General features: G+C 49.8%; 5 protein-coding genes across 8 annotated transcripts; 2 read left to right on the top strand and 3 right to left on the bottom strand.

The window, feature by feature from the left end:
- Positions 1–8151: 8151 nt before the first annotated feature.
- LOC121589573 (hapless 2) lies at positions 8152–13052 on the top strand. 2 transcript variants are annotated; one of them, XM_041908594.1, is made up of 3 exons: positions 8152–9939; positions 10003–10335; positions 10793–13052. In XM_041908594.1, the coding sequence occupies exons 1-3, from the start codon at positions 9219–9221 to the stop codon at positions 11284–11286; spliced, it is 1548 nt and encodes a 515-aa protein (XP_041764528.1). In that variant the 5' UTR covers positions 8152–9218; the 3' UTR covers positions 11287–13052. The 2 variants fall into 2 exon arrangements, with proteins under 2 accessions (XP_041764528.1, XP_041764527.1); XM_041908593.1 differs by having other exon boundaries at positions 8152–10335.
- Positions 13053–13365: 313 nt separating this feature from the next.
- LOC121589577 (tRNA-specific adenosine deaminase 2) lies at positions 13366–13986 on the bottom strand. Its single transcript, XM_041908601.1, has one exon. The coding sequence runs from the start codon at positions 13984–13986 to the stop codon at positions 13483–13485; it is 504 nt and encodes a 167-aa protein (XP_041764535.1). The 3' UTR covers positions 13366–13482.
- Positions 13987–14088: 102 nt separating this feature from the next.
- Positions 14089–15418, bottom strand: LOC121589575 (single-strand selective monofunctional uracil DNA glycosylase). The gene is made up of 3 exons (XM_041908597.1): positions 14821–15418; positions 14460–14723; positions 14089–14382 (listed from the first exon to the last, which is right to left on the bottom strand). Exons 1-3 carry the CDS (start codon positions 15256–15258, stop codon positions 14089–14091), a joined length of 996 nt encoding a protein of 331 aa, XP_041764531.1. The 5' UTR covers positions 15259–15418.
- A 292-nt stretch (positions 15419–15710) lies between these two features.
- On the top strand, positions 15711–18238 carry LOC121589572 (tetratricopeptide repeat protein 30 homolog). Its single transcript, XM_041908592.1, has 3 exons — positions 15711–15955; positions 16021–16735; positions 16815–18238. Exons 1-3 carry the CDS (start codon positions 15896–15898, stop codon positions 18002–18004), a joined length of 1965 nt encoding a protein of 654 aa, XP_041764526.1. The 5' UTR covers positions 15711–15895; the 3' UTR covers positions 18005–18238.
- On the bottom strand, positions 18099–18778 carry LOC121589576 (cystatin-like protein). Of its 3 annotated transcripts, none has more exons than XM_041908599.1 (2): positions 18672–18778; positions 18099–18577 (listed from the first exon to the last, which is right to left on the bottom strand). In XM_041908599.1, the coding sequence occupies exon 2, from the start codon at positions 18569–18571 to the stop codon at positions 18275–18277; it is 297 nt and encodes a 98-aa protein (XP_041764533.1). In that variant the 5' UTR covers positions 18572–18577; positions 18672–18778; the 3' UTR covers positions 18099–18274. The 3 variants fall into 3 exon arrangements, with proteins under 3 accessions (XP_041764533.1, XP_041764532.1, XP_041764534.1); XM_041908598.1 differs by having other exon boundaries at positions 18643–18769; XM_041908600.1 differs by having other exon boundaries at positions 18099–18608; positions 18672–18762.
- Between the last annotated feature and the right edge of the window lie 506 nt (positions 18779–19284).

Here is a 19284-nt window from a genome sequence, read left to right as displayed (position 1 = left end):
TGGCAGGCCTTGACCGGCATCGGTTGTTGAGCCAAAGAAGAAGCATTTAAATTGCCCCTTTTCCTAAAAATCACTGCCAACTATCAGTGCTTAATGTGTTTAAAAAAGCATAAAAATAGGAAAAATTTCCTACAATATACTAAACCCCTCTTCCGGACGGTTTGAGATTTTACGACCTTTCTTCGCCAGTTCACTCCCCGCAGCAAACGTTATACGCCGCTGGCGACTATGCAATCGTGCGTACCCATCGTTGTTTGCAAGGTTGCCATGGTGGTGGTACTAATAGCATCCTACTACATAGCTATGTGTACACAACGCCTATCGATGTGGTGGTGGCAAAAACAGTGATACCGTGCAAGCCGAGCGAACCTGCCGAACGCGACGGTGCGCGAGCAGACGGCATTTCGCCTGTCTTTAATTCAGTCATGAACAACAAAACCAAACAGAAAAAAAGAAACATAAAATCCGGTATAACTGCCCGTGGTTCTCCACCACCCTTCGGCTAGGGAAGTTTGTGGACGGGGTAGACGGTGGTAGAAGGAGGCTGCCCGCGACGTCATAAGCGGGCCCCTTTCGGTTGTTTGTCTCGTGCTGGTCAGCAGCAGCAATACCAAAAAAAAAGGCAGCAGCAGGTTGAGTTGGGGGCAGTGCTGCGCCAAGAATCGCCCATGGGGCCCCGATGTTGGTCAGTTGTGGGGGGAGTTGTTTTGCTTATTTGCGGGGTTTGTGCAGTGGAAAGGGCGTCCTATAGTTTCGTGCAGCACGGGATGAAGCACGGAAGGCAGCTTGCGCTCGGAAATGGGAAAGAGAGGCATGAACAGGAAACGAGCCAAAGTGAGATAGTAATAGTACAGTAAGGAAGAAAAATAGACAACATCAAACATTACGCATTTTTGTAATTTTATTTTTCATTAAATCGACTTTAGAAATTCATCAATGTGATTGGACTACATTGTTCAAAAACGTTCGCTTTTAAATGTTCCAATACTGCACACCAACGGAAACTTTCGGTTGGTTAAATTCTGGAGCGCACTGTAAAAAATAAAAACTCCACCCCAACGAACCACGTACGTAGCAAACACATCGCAGTAAGCCACGAACGGCGGGAGGATTATACGCAACATCGTGCGGGGCAGCGAAGATTCCACATCAACAACAACAACAACACCAACGTAAAAAGCAAAAGTTTAAACGCAACATCAATTCTTCTTCCCTTCTTACCGCCACTTCTATGCAGCCGCCGCTTGCTTGGGTTGCCCAAAAACTACTTCAGCTATCAAACAAAGCAAAACAAACCTCACACACACACACGCAGCAGGCGTGTATTTATGTTCTGCTTTTGCGCTATCGTTTCGTGCATTTGTTTCGCTATAACTCTATCCATCCTTCTCGATGTGGAGCATGTTCCAATTACGCTCTCCCCACCGTGTCTTGCTTTGATGTTTTGCCCATTTTACGCTGTACTTCCTACTGTAGTTTCCTTCTTCTTTGTTTCGCTGACATTGAGAAATTTTCCTTTCTTTCTTATGCCTTTCTTAATGTGTGTTTTTTTGCACACTTTACAGCAACAATGCTAAATTTGGCAGCTTGGCGCATGAATAGCCATTGCATTCCAAGACGGATTCGAACGGCCCTATTGGGTCTAATCTACCCAGAAACGGCTCGTAATCGTAGACGCGCTCACGCGTGATTTACGGTTGTATTTGTGTATGTTTTATGTTTGTTTGTTTATATTCTTTGTTTTTGGCTTTGTTTACTTTCTTCTATTTGTTTTGCTGGTATCGTTTCACTTCCATGCAAACCGTTTCCTCCAATATTTCGTGAAAGATTTAAGAATTCACCGATAGAACACAGTTTCTAAGCTCATTTTGTAATTGCAAAACAAAAAAAAACTGATGCCATTTACAGCGTCCGAGCCTTGCCATTGATTAGGCGACTTGGCGAAGAAAACAAGTAACGAATCAAGCAAAGTAAAAGAAAAAATAAACCCCCAACCAAGGATATGGCCACGGCACATCGAGCAGCAGCAGTAGCACCACCAATGAGGGGTGTTTATGGTGGCGTTGCGCGACGGCTGCTACGCGTACGCACGTATGTTTGAACGTGGCTGCTGGCCGTTTGTTTATGTACCGAGCGACGGTAAATTCTCGCTCGCAGGCCGCTTCGAGGCATCGAGCTTAAAAGAGACACACCCCTCCCAATCACTCACCCTCCTTTACCGACCCCCCTCCCCCCTCCCCCTCTAACACCCACACCCCACTGTCGGAAGATATTTTATGTTTGTTTTGTTTAGCGATATTGCCTCCCTTTGCCTGCGTGGGTATGTGTGTTTTTTTTCGTATGAGTCGGAATTTCACATGTTCGGTAGCAAATTTCCACTGGAATGATACGATTGGAACACCCGATTTACGGTGGAATGAACGTCTTTATCGCGATTTAATTTTATAAACACCAGGACCGATGACGACCGCCGTTTGGGGCGGAAGTACGCATGGAGTAAGCCTCTCTCTCTCAACCATTAATCGATGACTATGCCGAGCTGGTCGAGCACGCAGCAAGAACCGATAGGAATGGGGAAGGGACCTGGAACGAAGAGTCGTCGATGGCGATAGGCGATGCGCAAAGAAACGATCGGGCACTGATGGTGTTGGTCCGCTGGTAGCTGAGGAAGCAAAAAGGCGCATTTGCAAAACAACGCAAACATCAGACATCTCCCTATCCGGCACAACAAAGCCAACCCGTTGGCGGAGGTAGTGTCGCCTGCCTTAGTAAAGGCGACTATTGTTTCCACTGTGACAAATTTTGCGCTCTCCCTGCTTGTAGGCCCGGTGGGGGTTGTTCTGACCAAAACCGTCACGGCACGTCACCGGGCGATATATTATCCCCACGTCGCGTGCCCGCGATCCAGAACTCTCAGTGCACCACCGTGCAAAAAGCTGTCATGCGATGTGATTGTCGATGTAGGAGGGTATGGAAGGGTGGTGGCGCGAAGGTCGATGCTCCAAACAAGTGACGGCAAGTGAAGCAATTCCAGCATTCCACTAAGCCCAACCATGTATGCCCGACCCGCACCCGGGTGCAACACAATCGGAAATCGTTTAGTTCGTTTGACAATTACCTCCGCCTTTTGCTTCTTCTGGCTCCTGCTTCTGGCGGGTTCCCTCTATGGGTGAGTGCTGTTTTTTTTTTTATTATAGGAACTGGCTGGCGTTGTGTTTTAACCTTCAAGGACGCAAACGTACTGCTCGTGCCCGGGTTTGTGTGAAACAGCAAGCTTAAAGAAAGTGAGTACCTATATTAAGCGCACCAGAAATTCAGTTGTTTTCAGTGGCCCAACATCTAACGATGTCATAAGCAACCATTAGACAGGTCTGTAGCCAATCAGTTGGTTGATGATATGAAGATAATAGTGATATCAAGAAACTACATTGCCACATATGCAGTTAGGACTAAATCCTCACTTTTTCGATTGAACCAATCGCTCTTCAAAGTTGTCTTTAAATATGCACTAAATCGTACATGTTGAAACGTAACTAACTCTTGATGCACTGGCGAATTCCAATGTCCACACACACACACCTGGTGTAGCTAACATCTAATCTGGTGCGACGCTGCCATCTCAAGGTCTGACTGATCCAGTCTCGAACGCTGGAAAGGAGAGGAGATTGTTGAACAGTGCCCAAATAAGCTATGCAGCCCCTACGGAAGCCCGCCGACCACTTTAGAGTGGTCCGCAAAAGGGAACATGTACGGTGAGGTATTTAGACCCACCTGTACCTGTAGTAGAAGCATAGACCAATCACCACTATCTCATGCACATGGTAGGGCACACGTCACGAGTAGGGTCACAAGCATAGGGTAGCTTAAACAGTAAATTGTCGCCCGATCGTTCTTCTCTGGTGGGCAAAGGTGGTGTAGAAGGCATGCAAACAAGTTGTCCGGCGGTATTTAGTATTTTACACCGGCTATTCCTCTGATGCCTTTGTGATGTTGCGCCAGCCAGCAAACGGATGGCTCTCAACCGCTTAAAGTACATTTCCAATGCTTCACTAAGCTTTTTGATGATTCTTCAAAGGTGAAAGGAGATTTAACGCATTGAAGATGAGGCCTCCTCCTCCTACCTTAGAGCTGAAAAAGCTTCATCCAACATACCCTTAACTATGCTCTTTCAATGCATGAAACACACACACACACACACAACTTACGCCATACAGCGAACCATTTCCTCTACGACGTCAATCAGGGACAAAACATATCCATTTTAATTACTCCCCAGCGAGCAAAAGCAGCGCGCGGGGGGGGGGGGGGGGAGAGCCGTCCCTCTCCACTCGGAAGTGTTTTTCAGCGCCGCCTCCTATGCCCCCCCAACAGCATACACGGCAGCCGTGTACACCTGTGTGTGAAGAAACCTGGAGAATGGCGTCAATTTGCCAGCAATGGCACCGGTCGGGCAATGCGATTGGAACTTGTGGGGAAGGTTTTTCGAGCGTGTGGAGAAGAAAAAGACAAATAAAACCCCCTTTACAAACCTACGCTTAATGGTGGAAGGGAAGGAAGATAAGCGTGGATTGGGGGTAGATGGAAGGTAGTGGCGCAAGTGTGACGTTATCGTCTCATTCCTTGATTGTCTCCACGCTTGCTAGATTATTGGGTTTTTTTTGCGCACAGTACGGCAGCGGGAGGACATGTTTTTGTTGCTGCTGAATAAATATTCCACTTTAAGGTATTGAAAAACATTGATGTGTTTCATACAATAACTTGAAACTTTGCTTCTACTATAGCTAATATTAACACCAACAGGGCGCAAAAATTTTGGAACCCGGGGAGATTAAATGTAACCAAAAAAAGGTGATTTTTTCGTATAAACTATTTTTGGTATTGCCCCGTCAAAAGGGCTTCGCTTCGATTGTTTCAAGAGCATTGGAACAAACATAAAATTGCTCAGTCGGTTAGAAGACCACCCGACGACCTGTCCCGATCGGCAGCAACATTTACCGCCCACGGGCCTGACGAGCGTTTCATGGTGATGATGGTACACAGGGGGAGTAGGGAAGCCATCAGTTTCTCCCCTACCACTCGAAGCCCCCCCCCCCCCTGCCTGTCAGCCCTTTCCGTTTACGCGGCCTGCTCACAAACACACACACGGCTGGCTGTGATCACGAGAGGGAAAAACTCACGAGAGTAACCACCATCCGCTCGTCCAGTGTGTACGCGCGTCGATACACATGTAGCGACGTTCGGCGGTTGGGGGGGTGGGGCCGAAAGGGCGAACAGGCCGATGTCGTAGCATCATCATGCGTCGTCGTCATCGTCGTCGGCCGCCACCCCCACGCACGGTCGATGGTGCGAAAACAAAAGCACACAACGGGGGCGCAAAACCCGTGTGGCAAAAATAAAAATAAAATGCACCGCACGAAGCGCCGAGCAAAAAGCAACAGCAAAAGCAAAAAAAAAAAGAATGCACCGTCTCTCCCGCAACCCACATGCACCGTACACTCATAACGCGTAGCGAAGCTCCATTTCTCATACACACACACACGCACGCACGTGCGGCCTGCTTAGATGCGGTTATAAAGTGCTGCTGCCGCTTCTGGTACGACGCGACGTCCGTCCTACTGGGATGCTTTTCCGACTTCTTTTTCTTTCCGAGAAAGTCCACCCATTTCCACCCCCCCTTCCACTATTGGGGTGGCTCCATGGCGTATGAAGATGGGGTGCATTTGAATTGGAGCTTTTAGGGGGATGAATTGGAGCTATAATGTACGCGTTGCTTACGATATTAGGCAAATTCTGCTGTCATTAAGAGGCCTACTGGTTGGGTGAGTACAGTTTCCTCCTCTTTTAGTTCTTAGTACATTGCTAGTATTTTTATTTCATCCCCGCCTTTTCTCGATTGCGTAGACGCGTTGGCTACTACAAGCCCAGCAGTGCATCGTTTCCCATCGGAAGAACGGAATTCTCCGGCAAGGGCTTTAGAAACTAAGTCTAGTAGGCTTGGTTAAGAGCTCGCTGTAGTAGAAGTAGTACAACAGTAGTAAACAGATACACGCGTGTACATCCCACAGCTGAGCGCGTGTATTTTCACGTTGAGACAAGATTGAGTCCTGCTCACTGTAACGCCGGTCGATCCGAATCCCGCGATCACCTTCGTCCGTACCGGATTGGCATCGTACGGATCATTCAACAACTGCTATTTCACCCGCCTCGTGCCCTACCCGCTCAAACCGTCTCTCGTCCTCCCCCCTCGACCCGTTACAATCGATGGTTAAGTGCACTCATCGTGTTTTGACGTGTGTATGTGCACTACAGCCAGGGGAGGGGTGGCAGTCATCGGCAGCCGTCGACTAGTTCGTACGGGTTCCTTTCTGGTTCGATTTTATTCTACCCCAACCCGCATCATTTACATGTGGCATCGATGGCACGGTGTCAAACGCCCGGGTGACACTTGTTCGCTTTTTGATTTGCCGGTAGGAAGAGGATTAATGCACGTTCACGGAATTTAGTAGCACGAGAAGGCTAACGAGACGTGGACCGGGCAGTGGGGTAACTCGGCATGGGTAAGTCATCAGCATCGTCATGTTGGGGTAGGGTAGGTACTTAACTGCTGTTTAGGTCGCTCGAGGGAAACAAATAACGCCTGTTACCGAAAAGCCATCGAAGCAAACCACCCTACCACCCTTTAACCCGGCCGGCGTGACCATGTGTGTGTGTGTGTGTGTGTGTGTGTGTAAGTGTGTGAGTGTGTGCACTGGTTATGTGGAGCCTGGCTTCGCTAGGTAGTAGCAGCGCATCCTTTTTTCTCTTGCACCTACTCGCTCCGTTGCGTTTGTGTGCGCTCGCTTTATCTCTCTCGCGCACACGCTCCACCGCCGCTCATGCCTGTTCACTCTAGCGCATTCGTGCTATTCCAGCCTCAAACATTTTAGGGTACAGCAGCAAGGCACGTTTAGGTGAAGCAGGTAACGAGCGGGCAGTTGGAGAGAAAGAGAGAAAGAGTGTGTTAGAGAGAGCGCGCGAGAAAGAATGAGGGGAAGGGGGGTTCGAACGATAAATTGCCAAACGAGGTAATAGCGAAAGTGTTGCCTTGAAATTGCTTGCCACAGCAAAGGAGAAGAAAAAGGAAGAAGAAGTAGAAACAGCCATCGTTAGAGAGAAGAAAAAAATGAGGAAAAACGGCCACAAAATCGTCCAGTGAAATGCGGCTCAGTGAAGGAGGCAGCAAGAAGAGAGAACGTGCAAAAAAAAACAATAAACAAAACGCACCACGAGAGACAATTGGACTCGAAGCGAAGCGAGTGTGGTGTGAGCGAGAAACAGCACAAGAGTGGAAAGATGGAAGAGAAAGAGGGAGAGCGAGAGAGAGAGAGAGAGCGAGCGAGAGAAAGAGAGAGCGCGCGCGCGTGACGAGTAGGTGGGGTAGAACGAAGGACTAACAGAATCGGTTGGGCGAGGAGTAAAAAAATACTTATGCATTTTTCGTGTTTTTTCCCGTCATTTTAATATGCTCAATTTAACAACGTGTGGGTTTTTTTCTTTCTGTATGCTGTGCTAGATCTTTTCACCGTACCCTTTCCGTTTTTCCAGCTTTGATATCTTTGTTCCATGTCGAATTCGCAAACTTTCTGTTGTTGTGTTGTGATTCTATTCCCTCCCTTATACCCCCCCCCTGCTCATTCGTTCAACCGTTCTTTGGGAAGGTTAGATTCTGCCCTTCTTCCTTGCCAGTACTGCTTGATTTACATGCCCCCTGTACGACACACGGCGGAACCGTGTTTATCTTAAAACGCTATTTCGAAGCGGTTCCGTTGTGTATGTGTACGTGTGTGTGTGTGTGTATGTGTGTGTGTGTGTCTGTGTCGGTGAAATTGTGTCATACCTTCTGCGGGCTGATCCACCTAGAGGGGAAATTGTAATAAAAAATTTTTAAATTAAGTTTTAAATTTAAACCGTTTGCAACATTTCAAAAGTATAACTAACTGTTGATAAAATGCAATTAGTCTAGTTTTTTTAAGTATAACAAAATAAAATCGTACACCACCGATGAATGAATTTTTCACCCTCAGCATAACAACGGTAGCGACTCGATTCTTGAAGCGAGTGCGAGATGCGCGTCCACAGATTCCGCCTCGCCAAACCGTGCAGGGTACCGCCACCACACACGCGTTTATTAATAGCAGGCCTACGAAATCGGAAGCATCATCACTGGACGACCACCGCAGCTGATTGGTACGAATCGTTCGCACCTTTCCCTCACTCGCCAGCAACACTACCCGAAAGAAGAGTAAAGCAAATGAGTACAGCAAATGTAGAAGAAGAAAAAAAGAACGGCCGCAACTAAAATGGGCGAGCTGAGCCATTCCCACAGCGAGTGTTCGTCGTCTACCGTGACGTCATTCTGCTACCCGGCACCCCGTACACAGGAGCGAGCGAGCACAAACGCTCGAATAAAGCGAGAGAAGCACAATGGTCGAGTGCATCTGCTGTGAGTGTCGACCGCGGGCATAGGGAAACAGCAAACCGAGCTACAGACGGGCACCGAACAGATGCCGAAGCATTCTGTTGCCACCAGTCGAGTAGTAAGCATCAGGACGGTACAGCTCTGAGCAAAAGCACAAACCACCGATCCGCGAAGGCATCGTACATTCTTGGTTGAAGTTTTTTTTTTTCTCTCGCTACTGCGTGCCCTTGCACCGAAAAGTGCGTAGTGAAGACGGTCAGGGGTGTAGCCTGCGCGAACGGAGGTGCACTTTTTGCTAAATAAAAGCGTTAAAATTCTATAGTTTCGTGAGATTGGATTGGAAAAGGATAGTGAAAGACACTTGAGGTCGTGTTATAAATTTAGAAGAGGATATTGAAAAAGTACATTTTTGGCTGCTGCTCGCTGGACACACTACAGCCCTGGTCCGTGCGGCAAGGGAGAAAGTGACAGCACGGGCGGAGCAGAACAGCAGCGGCGCAAGCGAGAAGCAACTAACCCGTGTATACTGTGCGAGCGTGCGAGCGGGGCAGCTGCATACATGCGCAACCGGGACGGCACGTTTCGGAATATGGCGACGGTGGAAAAGCTACATTCAGTGTTTTTTAGTGCAAAGTTGAATGTTTCTAGTGAACGATTTTAGTGAGCAAAGTTTGTGTGTGTGTGTGTGTGTGTGTGTGAGCGTTTTGAGCGTGCAAAATTAAAGAACATTTTAGTGTGTGATTGAGCAGTCGAGTGCAGCATGTCGATTGAAAACAGTATGGAGACGGCGGAAAGCATGGCTTTCACGCGGCAGTGCGATGAAGTCGATGCGCTCCCCAGCCAGGCCGCACAGTCGTCTGGAAGCTGCGAGCCGAATGTGGTCGGCTCGTCGTCGAGCGCAGCAACCGTCGCACCGATGGTTGCGCCAGCCGCCACTGCGAACGATGGGGGCGCTAGTGTGGCGGCTGGCGAAGATGGAGGACGGCGACCGTTGGACGATGATGGTCGTCGTAGTGGCGGTTTGGTTTCGCGCCAGGATTCAAATGAACTGTCGGAAGCTAACCGTGATGGCAAGGGGCAACCCGGTGTCGGTAGCTATCAGGGCAATGGTACGGGGGTGCCAATGGCGACAGCGGCCACCATGAGCAATCGGACTGGGGAGGGGCGCTGCCGGCGCAAAAACCGCCGTCGCAAGTCGAACCGCGGCAAATCGAGCTCGAACCGCCCGTACAGCAAGACCCAGTGGAAGTTTCAGTGTCCTCCCGGGGGGCAACCGGGTGGTGGTGGTGGTGGTGGAGGCCGCCCGGGCGGACAGGGTGGCGGTGCGGAGAACAATTGCAACAAACGGCGCCATCTCTACTCGGTGGCGGCCTCGCGCCGCATCACACCGTTCCTGAAGTCCGACCAGCCACCGCTAGTGCCATACAACACCAACCGCTTCCTGATGGAGGACCACATGCCGCAAGTGCTCACGCCGTCAGGTAGAACACGCGATTCTAGTTTTTCGATAGATTCAGAAGAAAATTATTTTTACTCACTCCCAGAGGATGAAGAGGACTTCCTGACGAAGGAGTTCTCCAGCGTGTACGAGCGGGAGCGTTTCGAGCGGCTGGAAAGCCTCAGCCACCCGGACCTCGTGCAAGAGTACATAAAGCTCGCGATCGAGTACGAGCAGCTGGTGCGCCGCAACGGCGTCACCGGCGAGGGTGGTGTTGGTGGAGGAAGAGGTGGAGGCGGAGGTGGAGGAGGTGATTGTGAGGGCGGAAACATGGCAAAGGTGGCGGGCAGTGATGGCGAACGTGGCGACGATGGCAGCGGCGCGGCACGGAGCAGGCTGCTGGAGGAGCGTGTGAAGGTGCTGGAGCGGGAAAATATAGGTGAGTAGGAGAGGGGAGGACTCGCTGGCGATCTCGAAGCACTTCCACGTGTTGTGGGAGGGACAGGGATGAACAAAATTGATGCGTAATAGACAACCGTTCGTAAAAGGATGGATGTTTTAATAAATAATTTCAAACGGCTTGTGGTTCTATGCTTTTGTTCATCTACAATACCACTTTACTTACTGTTGAACAAGCAATAATATTATTTTCCTTTGCGGTTGATTTAAATTGATATTATTCAAGTACAGTTTTAACGACAAAGTACTTGAATGTTAAATTAAAAAAAAAAGTTTAATAAATTGACTTTATTTCATTAAGAAATTTAAACAGATTTAAACAGATTAGCAACTATTCAATGTTTGTGATGAAAATATATTCCATAATTATTTGGTTTCGATCTTGAAGTAACCCGCGGTCTTTGTTTTACACTTCATTTTACACTTCAACCACACAGATTTGCGCCGCCAGCTAGAGCACGCTACGCGTATGGGATTCCTACTGTCGGCACGGTCATCGCCACGGTACGGTGTGCCGACGGCCAACGCGGCATCGCTCGATCGCATGGACGTAGCAGAACAGCAGCAACGTTTACCGGCCCTGGACAGTAGCACAAGCGAGGACAGCGAGTCGGACAGTTCCAGCACCAGCTCGAGCAGCAGCAGCAGCAGCAGCAGTAGCAGCAGTGCCAGCAGCATGAGCGACGACGACGACCGAGACGAGCGGGACGAACCAATGGTGATGGATCCGATGGCGGAGGTGGATCGGGCCTATGGCGTCCGCATGATGAACGGGCTGGCACCACTCTCGCCCCTCATGAACGGTGGCAGTCCGCGGGCGAACGGACTGGCGCACGATAGCAGCGACCAGGAGCAGGACGGCGAGGATGAGGACGACGAGCAGCAGCAGCTGCTTTCGCCCTCCCCGCGGCCATCGCTTGCAGTGGAGTGAAGTGGCACCTCTCCTCCGCCCTAGAGTTAGTAAGCGAGCAGCAGCGAGCCAAAGGCTGAGTGATCTGCGACCTATTGCCCTAGCATGCTTAGTAACGGTTCCTCTGGACGACGAACCAAATGCTTTTTTTAGGTTTTAATGTTATGCTTAACCACTCGGTTGCTACCGAGCTGACGGTATCAGATCCGTGTTCGAACAAGCTTCCAGCCGCGTTCTCAATATTTGAGAATTGCTGTAAGCACTCGAATTGCGCGAAAATGACGCGTAATGCTGTCCCCCGTCGCATGCGTGCGATGATCGATTGAACATTTTGTTTTACTTAATCCCGTGGCAGCACGTATGTTGTTGTTGAGTGTGTGTGTGTGTGTTCGTACACACTGTGAAATATGGACGCGCGCGCCTTTTACGCGGTAACACCGAATGTGATCCGTTTTGTTTTTATCGAACCGCGCTACGTTGCGTATGCTGCTACTTAGCAGAAATTATTTATGTTTTTAACCATAACCAGCACGAAAACATCGCAAATGGTTTGGACGTGAAATGTAAAGTTTGGTTATGCCTAAGTTGCTTAAGTCAATTTGAGCACAGACTAATAATAGCTGTAATGGAAAGAAGGATAAACTTTCGAATGTTGTTTGTTGAAGTCGTTTGTTGAAAGCAGCAACAAAATCATAAAAAAGCAGAAAAAGAAGAATAAAAAAATGGAAAAACGTTTCATTGTAAAATTAACAAAAAGTATGCAACAATTTGTGAAACAGAAATGGAGTTTTTTTCGGAATCAAAAAGGAGCCCCCGGGAGATAGTAAAAAAAGCAGAGGAGGAAGAAAAAAAAACCGCCGGGAAAGTAATGAGATATTTATACGGAGGATTAATGAAAAAAAAACCCCACAACACTATACGTAGCGCATAATTTACAACTGTACAACTATACATATAAATATAAAGTATAAAATAGAAACAACAAAACCAATGCGACAATGCAAAATGACATGTGATTTCTCTTTTTCTCTAACAACAAACAAGCGAGCTGGAAAGCTAGCTGTTTCTTTTTAAGCAAAAGAACAAAAATAGAACAAAAGAATGTGAAGAAAAAAAAACGCAAAAGTAAATATTATTATTGCGGAAGAAGAAGGGGTCGATTATGTCACGGTCCTGTTGTGTGGTGGAACAAAGCCAATCAAAGCGCTTACGAGGGTGGCGGAGACACTGGCAGAGGCAAACGGGGTGATCAATGTGATTCGATAATAAAATAAGTTTACGATGAACGGGTTTAAAACACGCCACAAATGAGATGTAGTGTAATGTACTGTGTTATTATTGCCACGATGGGCCCGGCGATGGTGGTGGTGGCGTGTGCGCATCGTTCTATCGTATCCGCATGCAGGCTGCACCGATGCACCTTTATAACGTAAGATTGAATACAGAATGGTTGACAAAAGCAAGTGGCCAGTTGTTTGGGTATTTTCCACCGGTACACTAACGGGATGCCAGGCGAAGCACATTTGTGATGCTGTCCAGAAAGAGAATACGTGCAAAAAGCGCGCTGCCCTTGGCTGACTTTAGACAGACGCAACAAGCGAGCACCTGGTTACAGTTAGGTATTTATAACGCGGCGTTGTACTGCGCTACTATTACGAATCCGCATTTTACACAACCGACCGGGTTTGAGACAGTGATTGCCCATTTTTTAATGGTGCCAGGCTAGAAACCCCAAACAAGATGAACGTAATTTTCGATCGGTAGTGCGAGAAATCAAAGGGACAACGGAAAAAAATTGAACAAAAACACAAAAATGACGCTTATCTTTTCGATGCTCGAAATGTACACAAATCACCTTGTAAGAGTAAGAAGCTGTGAGATGGTCAAGATGTGAATATTAGTGATACTGTCGCTGGCATCACGCTGGCATGTGGTCACAACACAGCATCCATTCCGACGCGCCCGATAGGGGCGCATTGGAGCATCGCGTTGGTTTTATAGTACAATAAGTTTCTGTGGTTTTCTGGCGCGAGAAAGATTAATAAAGTGGAATTTCCACACGTATGACACAAAATAGTTGACAAAACAAACATGCGTTCGTTTAGTATTATTTCATTTAATACAAATTCTTTGTGATTTCACACTCTTGAAGCAAATATAATTCTAAAACTTAATCCTAATGCTTTGCTTACAGTTTTCTTACAGGAGCGTTCGTTGTCACGCCTTTTTAGCCCTTGGCTTTGGAACCGGTGCCGACGGGTTTTCGCCTTTGTAAAACTCCTTCAGCAGCTCCATCGCTTCCGCGTCACGGACGCCGCCCCGTATCGGGACGGTGGCGCTTAGCAAACCGGGCACATCGAGCACGGTGCAGCCGCCAAACCGATCGTTCCGACAGCCGTAGATGATTTCCTTCACGCCCAGCTCGATCAGTGCCGCCGCACACATGATGCACGGTTCGACCGTCACGACGACGGTCACCGTGCTGAAGATTGCTTCCGGCGGCGTCACGTTCTGCTGCCGCGCATACTCCAGCGCCTGATCGATGCAGATGAACTCCACGTGCCGGGTGGCGTTTTTCGTTTCGTTCACCAAATTGCAGCCGCGCGCAATGATCGTTTCGGTTTGGCCGTCCGTACGCACAAACACACAGCCCACCGGAACCTCCTTGAGGTCGTTTGCGATGCGAGCCTGCTGCAGGGCGTCCTCCATAAAGCGTTCCATTGGTACGAAGGGTGGGAAGAGAGAGTTCACGTGTTGCAGTAGTAATACGATTGTGGAAGGAGAATACTTGTTCGTATAGAGAGGTAACAATAATTGCAACTCTTAGTCGCTGCTGGGCGCTTCTTGACCCGGTGCGCTTAGATAGGGCATAATACCGTGCACGGTGAGCCAGCTTTTGGCCTTCTCCGGCCAGTTTGTGTTGTTCAGGCTGCGAGGGCTCGGGTGCGGCATACAGTGCGTAACAACTGCCGGATCTAGGCGGTTCTGTTTGGTGAGCGTTTTCATGCGATCCTCCGTGTACCGTCCAACCGATACCACAACGGTCGGTTTTAGCAGCGCTAATGCCTTTGCCAGGAATGCTTCCGAGATGGATTGAATTTCTCCCTTTGCTTTTCCCTAAAAGAGCAAGAAAGAAGGAAATATCGACGATAAGAACGGAGAGTGCAGCGGACGTTTTGGGCCTTCAGCAATACCTTCAGCTCACTGGGCGTTATGTTTCGTCCGCTCTGGTGGAAAAACGCCAACGGGCACAGATTGTACACGAAGCAGGACCGGAAGAAGCGGTCCGACGTGCCGCACAGCTCTTCGAACAATCCCCACCAGCGCTTTCCACTCTGTTCCTCGCGCGTGCACGCCAATCCTTCCACCGGTCTGGCAGCTAGCTCGGGCGATGGTTTCGACACCGTTCCACGCAATCCCATCCAGTCGCGCACGGCCGGAACGCAACCGAATGGTACCTGTAATAGAAGGTAGCGAAAGAGGTATTAGTATTCCCGAGTCGTTCCCAGCCGCTGGATTACTAAAACAAATGAATGAATGAATGATTATCATCACCCCAGTTTGGCACATGCCCCACGGCCCTGGATTCATGCCGATGAACAGTATCGGCTTCGGACCGTCGAGAAACCGCTGCAAATAGGCGCAGTGAATCTCGGCCGCGTACTCGATTGGATCGTAGCAGGCGGCCACATCCCACGGCAGGGCAACTTGACGCAGTGCTGCGGAAAGTTCTCGTTCGATCTGGTAAACCTGCTGCCAGTATGGAAGCGGGCCAGCGCTACTCATAGCTGGTACGGCTACTGTACCGGTCGTTGGTTCCGGTTTCGTTTGGTTCTCTTGTATTTTGGCACCAGTTTCAGCGGGAACATTGGATGCGCCCAGTTTTGCCTTCGGTACATTTGCAAACTGGGAAAGTGAGAATTCACCGATGGGCACACACGGCAGTCCGGCGGCTGGTGATAGCTCGTCTAGTTTAAGCTTCTTACGCAGCATTAGCACAGCAGCAAGGGCACTTACTTACACGGCGATAGTGGTTTGCGAAATGGCCACCACGATGTGCGCGGTTTTGAATTGTTCGTCTGCCTTTCCCGGAACGGCGTATGGCGCGCGGTGCTTTTGACAGGTGGCTTCGCTCTTTGTTTACAAACGTGCAGGGGTCGCCGGGTTAATCTGAAGCATCGTTATTTTTTAGCAATTTTTGATTGGGATTTCTGATAAATAATTTACACTGAACTGATAGAACTTCTTCAATTAGTAAAGACATTACAATATTTCTAAAATCTACTGTTGAAAATATTTGTTTGTGGATTAAAAGTTTAGTTTATTTTTGAGCTAAAACCCCTGTACTATCGGCATAGAGCAAACGAGGGAATATTTAATATTTGAATTTAAATCGTTGTAATTTCAATGCTTTTTAAGTATGTAAAAAAGCAATGTATTTCAACAAATTTGTAATTTGGAAAAGTTTAGCTAAGTACAGTTTGGATACCATTTCGCAATTCTTTCTCAGTCACGTATTCTGGCTTGGGTAGATCGTTGCCATGGCAATGTTGGTTCTTCAACAAACAGCAGAACTCCAATTAAATTCCAGCTCAGAGAAATAGCCGAGTAACAACAGTGTCTATACAGCATGTTTTCGCAAAATATGATTATTCGCGATGGTGAATATACGAAAACAATTTATACCATGGTAAGCGAAAGTGTGCCCCCTTTCCGCAGAAATTCCAACTAGTGACGGTCCGTTTCCAATTTCAGATCAAGGAGGAACGATTCCAGGATGCAATCAACACGCTCAACACTATTCCGGAATCGTCCACGACGCGTGCCGGCCTTTCGCTGCTCGGCCACTGCTACTACCAAACGCAGGACTTTATCGAGGCGGCCAACTGCTACGAACATCTGCTCAATCTCGTGCCGGATGTGCAGGAGTACCGCCTGTACTACGCGCAGTCCCTCTTCCAGGCGGGCCTGTTCGAGGAGGCGCAGAAAATCATCGCCACCGGGCTGGACTCGCCCGAGCTGAAGGACAAGGTGCTCCAGCTGCAGTCGGCCATCGCTTACGGGAATGAGGATTACACTGCGGCACAGTCGCTGCTGCTGCAGCGCCAGGACGGTAATGGGCAGGAGGCGAGCACCAAAAACGACGAGGGCTGTCTGCTGTACCAGGCGAACATGTACGAGGACGCGCTGCAGCGCTACGTGTCGGCGCTGCAGGCCGGTGGGTTTAACCCGCACGTCGCCTACAATGCGGCCCTGTGTCACTATCGGCGCAAGGAAAACTCGCAGGCGCTCAACTACATCGCCGAGATTGTGGAACGTGGCATACGCAACCATCCGGAGCTGGGCGTCGGTGCACAGGCGGAAACGGAAGGCGGTGCGCGTAGCGTGGGCAATCCTCCCGCGCTGGCTGCTTCTGGGCTTGCGCAAGCCTTCAATCTTAAGGCGGCCATCGAATACCAGGAAGGCAATGGTACGTTTGGCAAGGGGGGTATTGGGGAAGGTTGTGATATTGGCATTGTCATAGTAATTTCCTCCTTGTCCACTCACAGCGGACGGTGCGCGGGAAGCTTTGACCGATCTACCGCCACGCTCGGAACCGGAGCTCGATCCGGTCACGCTGCACAACATGGCGCTGACCGATCCGACCGGTGGCGGGGCCGGTTTGCGTCGGTTGGCCTTTCTGCTCGAGCTCGGCCCGCCGGCCTGCCCGCCGGAAACGTTCGCCAATCTGCTGCTGCTCTGCTGCAAGCACGAAATGTACGACACGGCCGCGGACATCCTGGCCGAGCATACGCACCTGACGTACAAGTACCTGTCGCCGTACCTGTACGATCTGCTGGACGCACTGATTACCGCCCAGTCGACGCCGGAAGAGGCGGAACAGAAGCTCGGCACGCTGGCGAGCAGCATCGGGGGCAGGCTGCGGGCGCTGGCGGCCAAGGTGCAGGAGTGCCGGTCGGCCACGGATCAGAACGCGCTGCGCATGGCGCTGCGCGAGTATGAGGGAGCGCTCGAGAGCTACCTGCCGGTGGCGATGGCCCGCGCCTGGATACCGTGGCGCATGGACGATTTCCAGGGCGCCGAGCGGGAGTTTCGGGCCAGCGCCGAGTTCTGCTCGGAGACGCCCTCCTGGCGGCTACACGCCGCCCACGTGCTTTTTATGCGCGGCGATCGGTACAAGGAGGCGGCCGCCTTCTACGAACCGATCGTGCGCCAAAACTACGACGACATACTGTCGATCCCGGCCTCGGTGCTGGCGAACCTGTGCGTCGCCTACATCATGACCTCGCAGAACGAGGAAGCGGAAGAGCTGATGCGCAAGGTGGAACGGGCGGAGGAGCGCAAGGGCAACGCGACGGGGCAGTGTTTGCATCTGTGCATCGTCAACCTTGTGATCGGGACGCTGTACTGCGCAAAGAACAATTACGAGTTTGGCCTGTCGCGGATTGCGCACGCACTGGACGGGGGCTCGGGAGCGCGGCTGTGCGCCGACACGTGGATCCACGTGAAGCGGTGCGTGCTTGGGCTGCTCACCGGCATGGCGAAGCAGACGATCGTGCTGCCGTCGATCGCGCTGCAGGAAACGCTGAATTTCCTGCGCGCTTGCGAAGCGTACGGCCTTACCATTCCGTCTGTGTTGACCGGACCGCTGGAGGATTCGGGCGAGCAGCCACCAACGATCGGGCTGGAGGCCCGGAAGCTGCGTGCGCTGTTGCTACGGTTGATGGAGTACAAGTAGGGGAGATCTTAACCGTAATGCTGAACTAGAAAGTGCTCTACCGTGCCCTAATATGGTAAGTACAAGGTAAGGAGTTCATTTTGGAATTTAGAACTTCGTTTTAAACCTGTTTTATTGTATTAACCAAAAAACTAATTGTAACAATATTCATATCATCCACCCGAAATATGACAAAACATACAAAATGTTGATCTTACTCAATAAACGAAGCGAGAGACGCTTTTAACAAACATACAAACACGATGACTCACTGAGACAGATCTGAATTCGTCATCCGTTGTGCACCTCGAACGTGATCTTGCGTGCCTCGGCCGGATCCTTTTCCTTCAGCCAGGGTCGCTCCCAAACGGTTATCTTGTACTGCTGGCCAGATTCCTCATTCTCGAACGAAATGAAGTACACGTACTGCACCCCGGCCACGACCTGCTTCGTCACGCGGTGCAGTTTGTACGCTTTGCCAGCATGACCATCCGTGGTGGCCAGGGCGGCACCGATGCGCTCCGCATGCTCTTCCTTGTTTAGCTCCGGATCGTCCGAAACTCCTCCGCACTTAGGTTCGCTGGCCATTGCGTACTGGAAGCAAACGGGGTTGAAGGGACAATCACTTCAATCAATGGGGAAGGGACGGATTGACTCACCGTATTTATCAGCCTAACGTGTGACTCACTCGGATAATTAGATGAGCTTGTTCTCGGTGCAATGGTGTAACAAAGAATAGAACTACGCACTTGTGGCTGTGCTGTTGTAAAGTAGAATGTAAACATAAACACAAACACTCTCTCGACACTTGACAGCTGATTGTAGTGGTAGTTGTGCAGCAGGCGTTCGATGTTATTACCCAGAAGAAAACATCGCACACAAATCATCGAGCTGCTAGCGTTGCTTCGTATCGAACGGATAAGTGATGGGTAAAGTTGGCCAAAATCCGGAGCCGACTCCGATAATTTCGGAATCGACTCCGGAAGTTAGGTCAGCGCAGCATTATCCGGCGTTGTCCGGAACAGTCCGGAATCGCCCGGAGTCGTTCGGAGTTGGCCGGAGTCTGTCGGAGTTGGCCGGAGTCTGTCAGAGTCGTTGGAAATTGGAGTCATCCGGAGTCGTTGGAAGTTGGAGTCATCCGGAATCGGTTGGAGTCGAAGTCGTCTGGAGTTGGCTTTCGAAACAAAAGCCTGTATCCGAAGTGCACGCGCAAAATGAAAGACAAAAAAACACAACGAAATGAAATGCCGCTTACAATCGCGTTACACCGGATGGCTCCTTTTGACTAGTGGTTCGGATTT

The sequence above is a fragment of the Anopheles merus genome, chromosome 2R, assembly GCF_017562075.2.
Source record: "Anopheles merus strain MAF chromosome 2R, AmerM5.1, whole genome shotgun sequence".
NCBI classification, from domain to species: Eukaryota; Metazoa; Arthropoda; class Insecta; order Diptera; family Culicidae; genus Anopheles; species Anopheles merus.
The sequence above is the reverse complement of the archived record's forward strand: the minus strand, read 5'-3'. Positions and strand labels throughout refer to the sequence as shown.

Bases quoted from the DNA above. Each gene is read 5' to 3' on its own strand.
- LOC121589576 (XM_041908598.1), bottom strand. From the start codon at position 18,768: ATGTTTACATTCTACTTTACAACAGCACAGCCACAAGTGCGTAGTTCT. The intron at 18,578-18,642 runs GTGAGTCAATCC...GTTTGCTTCCAG, and splicing joins ACGTTAGGCTGATAAATACG to TACGCAATGGCCAGCGAACC.
- LOC121589575 (XM_041908597.1), bottom strand. From the start codon at position 15,258: ATGCTGCGTAAGAAGCTTAAACTAGACGAGCTATCACCAGCCGCCGGA. The intron at 14,724-14,820 runs GTGATGATAATC...CTTCTATTACAG, and splicing joins GGGGCATGTGCCAAACTGGG to GTACCATTCGGTTGCGTTCC. The intron at 14,383-14,459 runs GTATTGCTGAAG...TTGCTCTTTTAG, and splicing joins TAACGCCCAGTGAGCTGAAG to GGAAAAGCAAAGGGAGAAAT.
- LOC121589572 (XM_041908592.1), top strand. From the start codon at position 15,896: ATGTTTTCGCAAAATATGATTATTCGCGATGGTGAATATACGAAAACA. The intron at 15,956-16,020 runs GTAAGCGAAAGT...TTCCAATTTCAG, and splicing joins CGAAAACAATTTATACCATG to ATCAAGGAGGAACGATTCCA. The intron at 16,736-16,814 runs GTACGTTTGGCA...GTCCACTCACAG, and splicing joins CGAATACCAGGAAGGCAATG to CGGACGGTGCGCGGGAAGCT.
- LOC121589573 (XM_041908593.1), top strand. From the start codon at position 9,219: ATGTCGATTGAAAACAGTATGGAGACGGCGGAAAGCATGGCTTTCACG. The intron at 10,336-10,792 runs GTGAGTAGGAGA...TCAACCACACAG, and splicing joins GCTGGAGCGGGAAAATATAG to ATTTGCGCCGCCAGCTAGAG.
- LOC121589577 (XM_041908601.1), bottom strand. From the start codon at position 13,986: ATGGAACGCTTTATGGAGGACGCCCTGCAGCAGGCTCGCATCGCAAAC.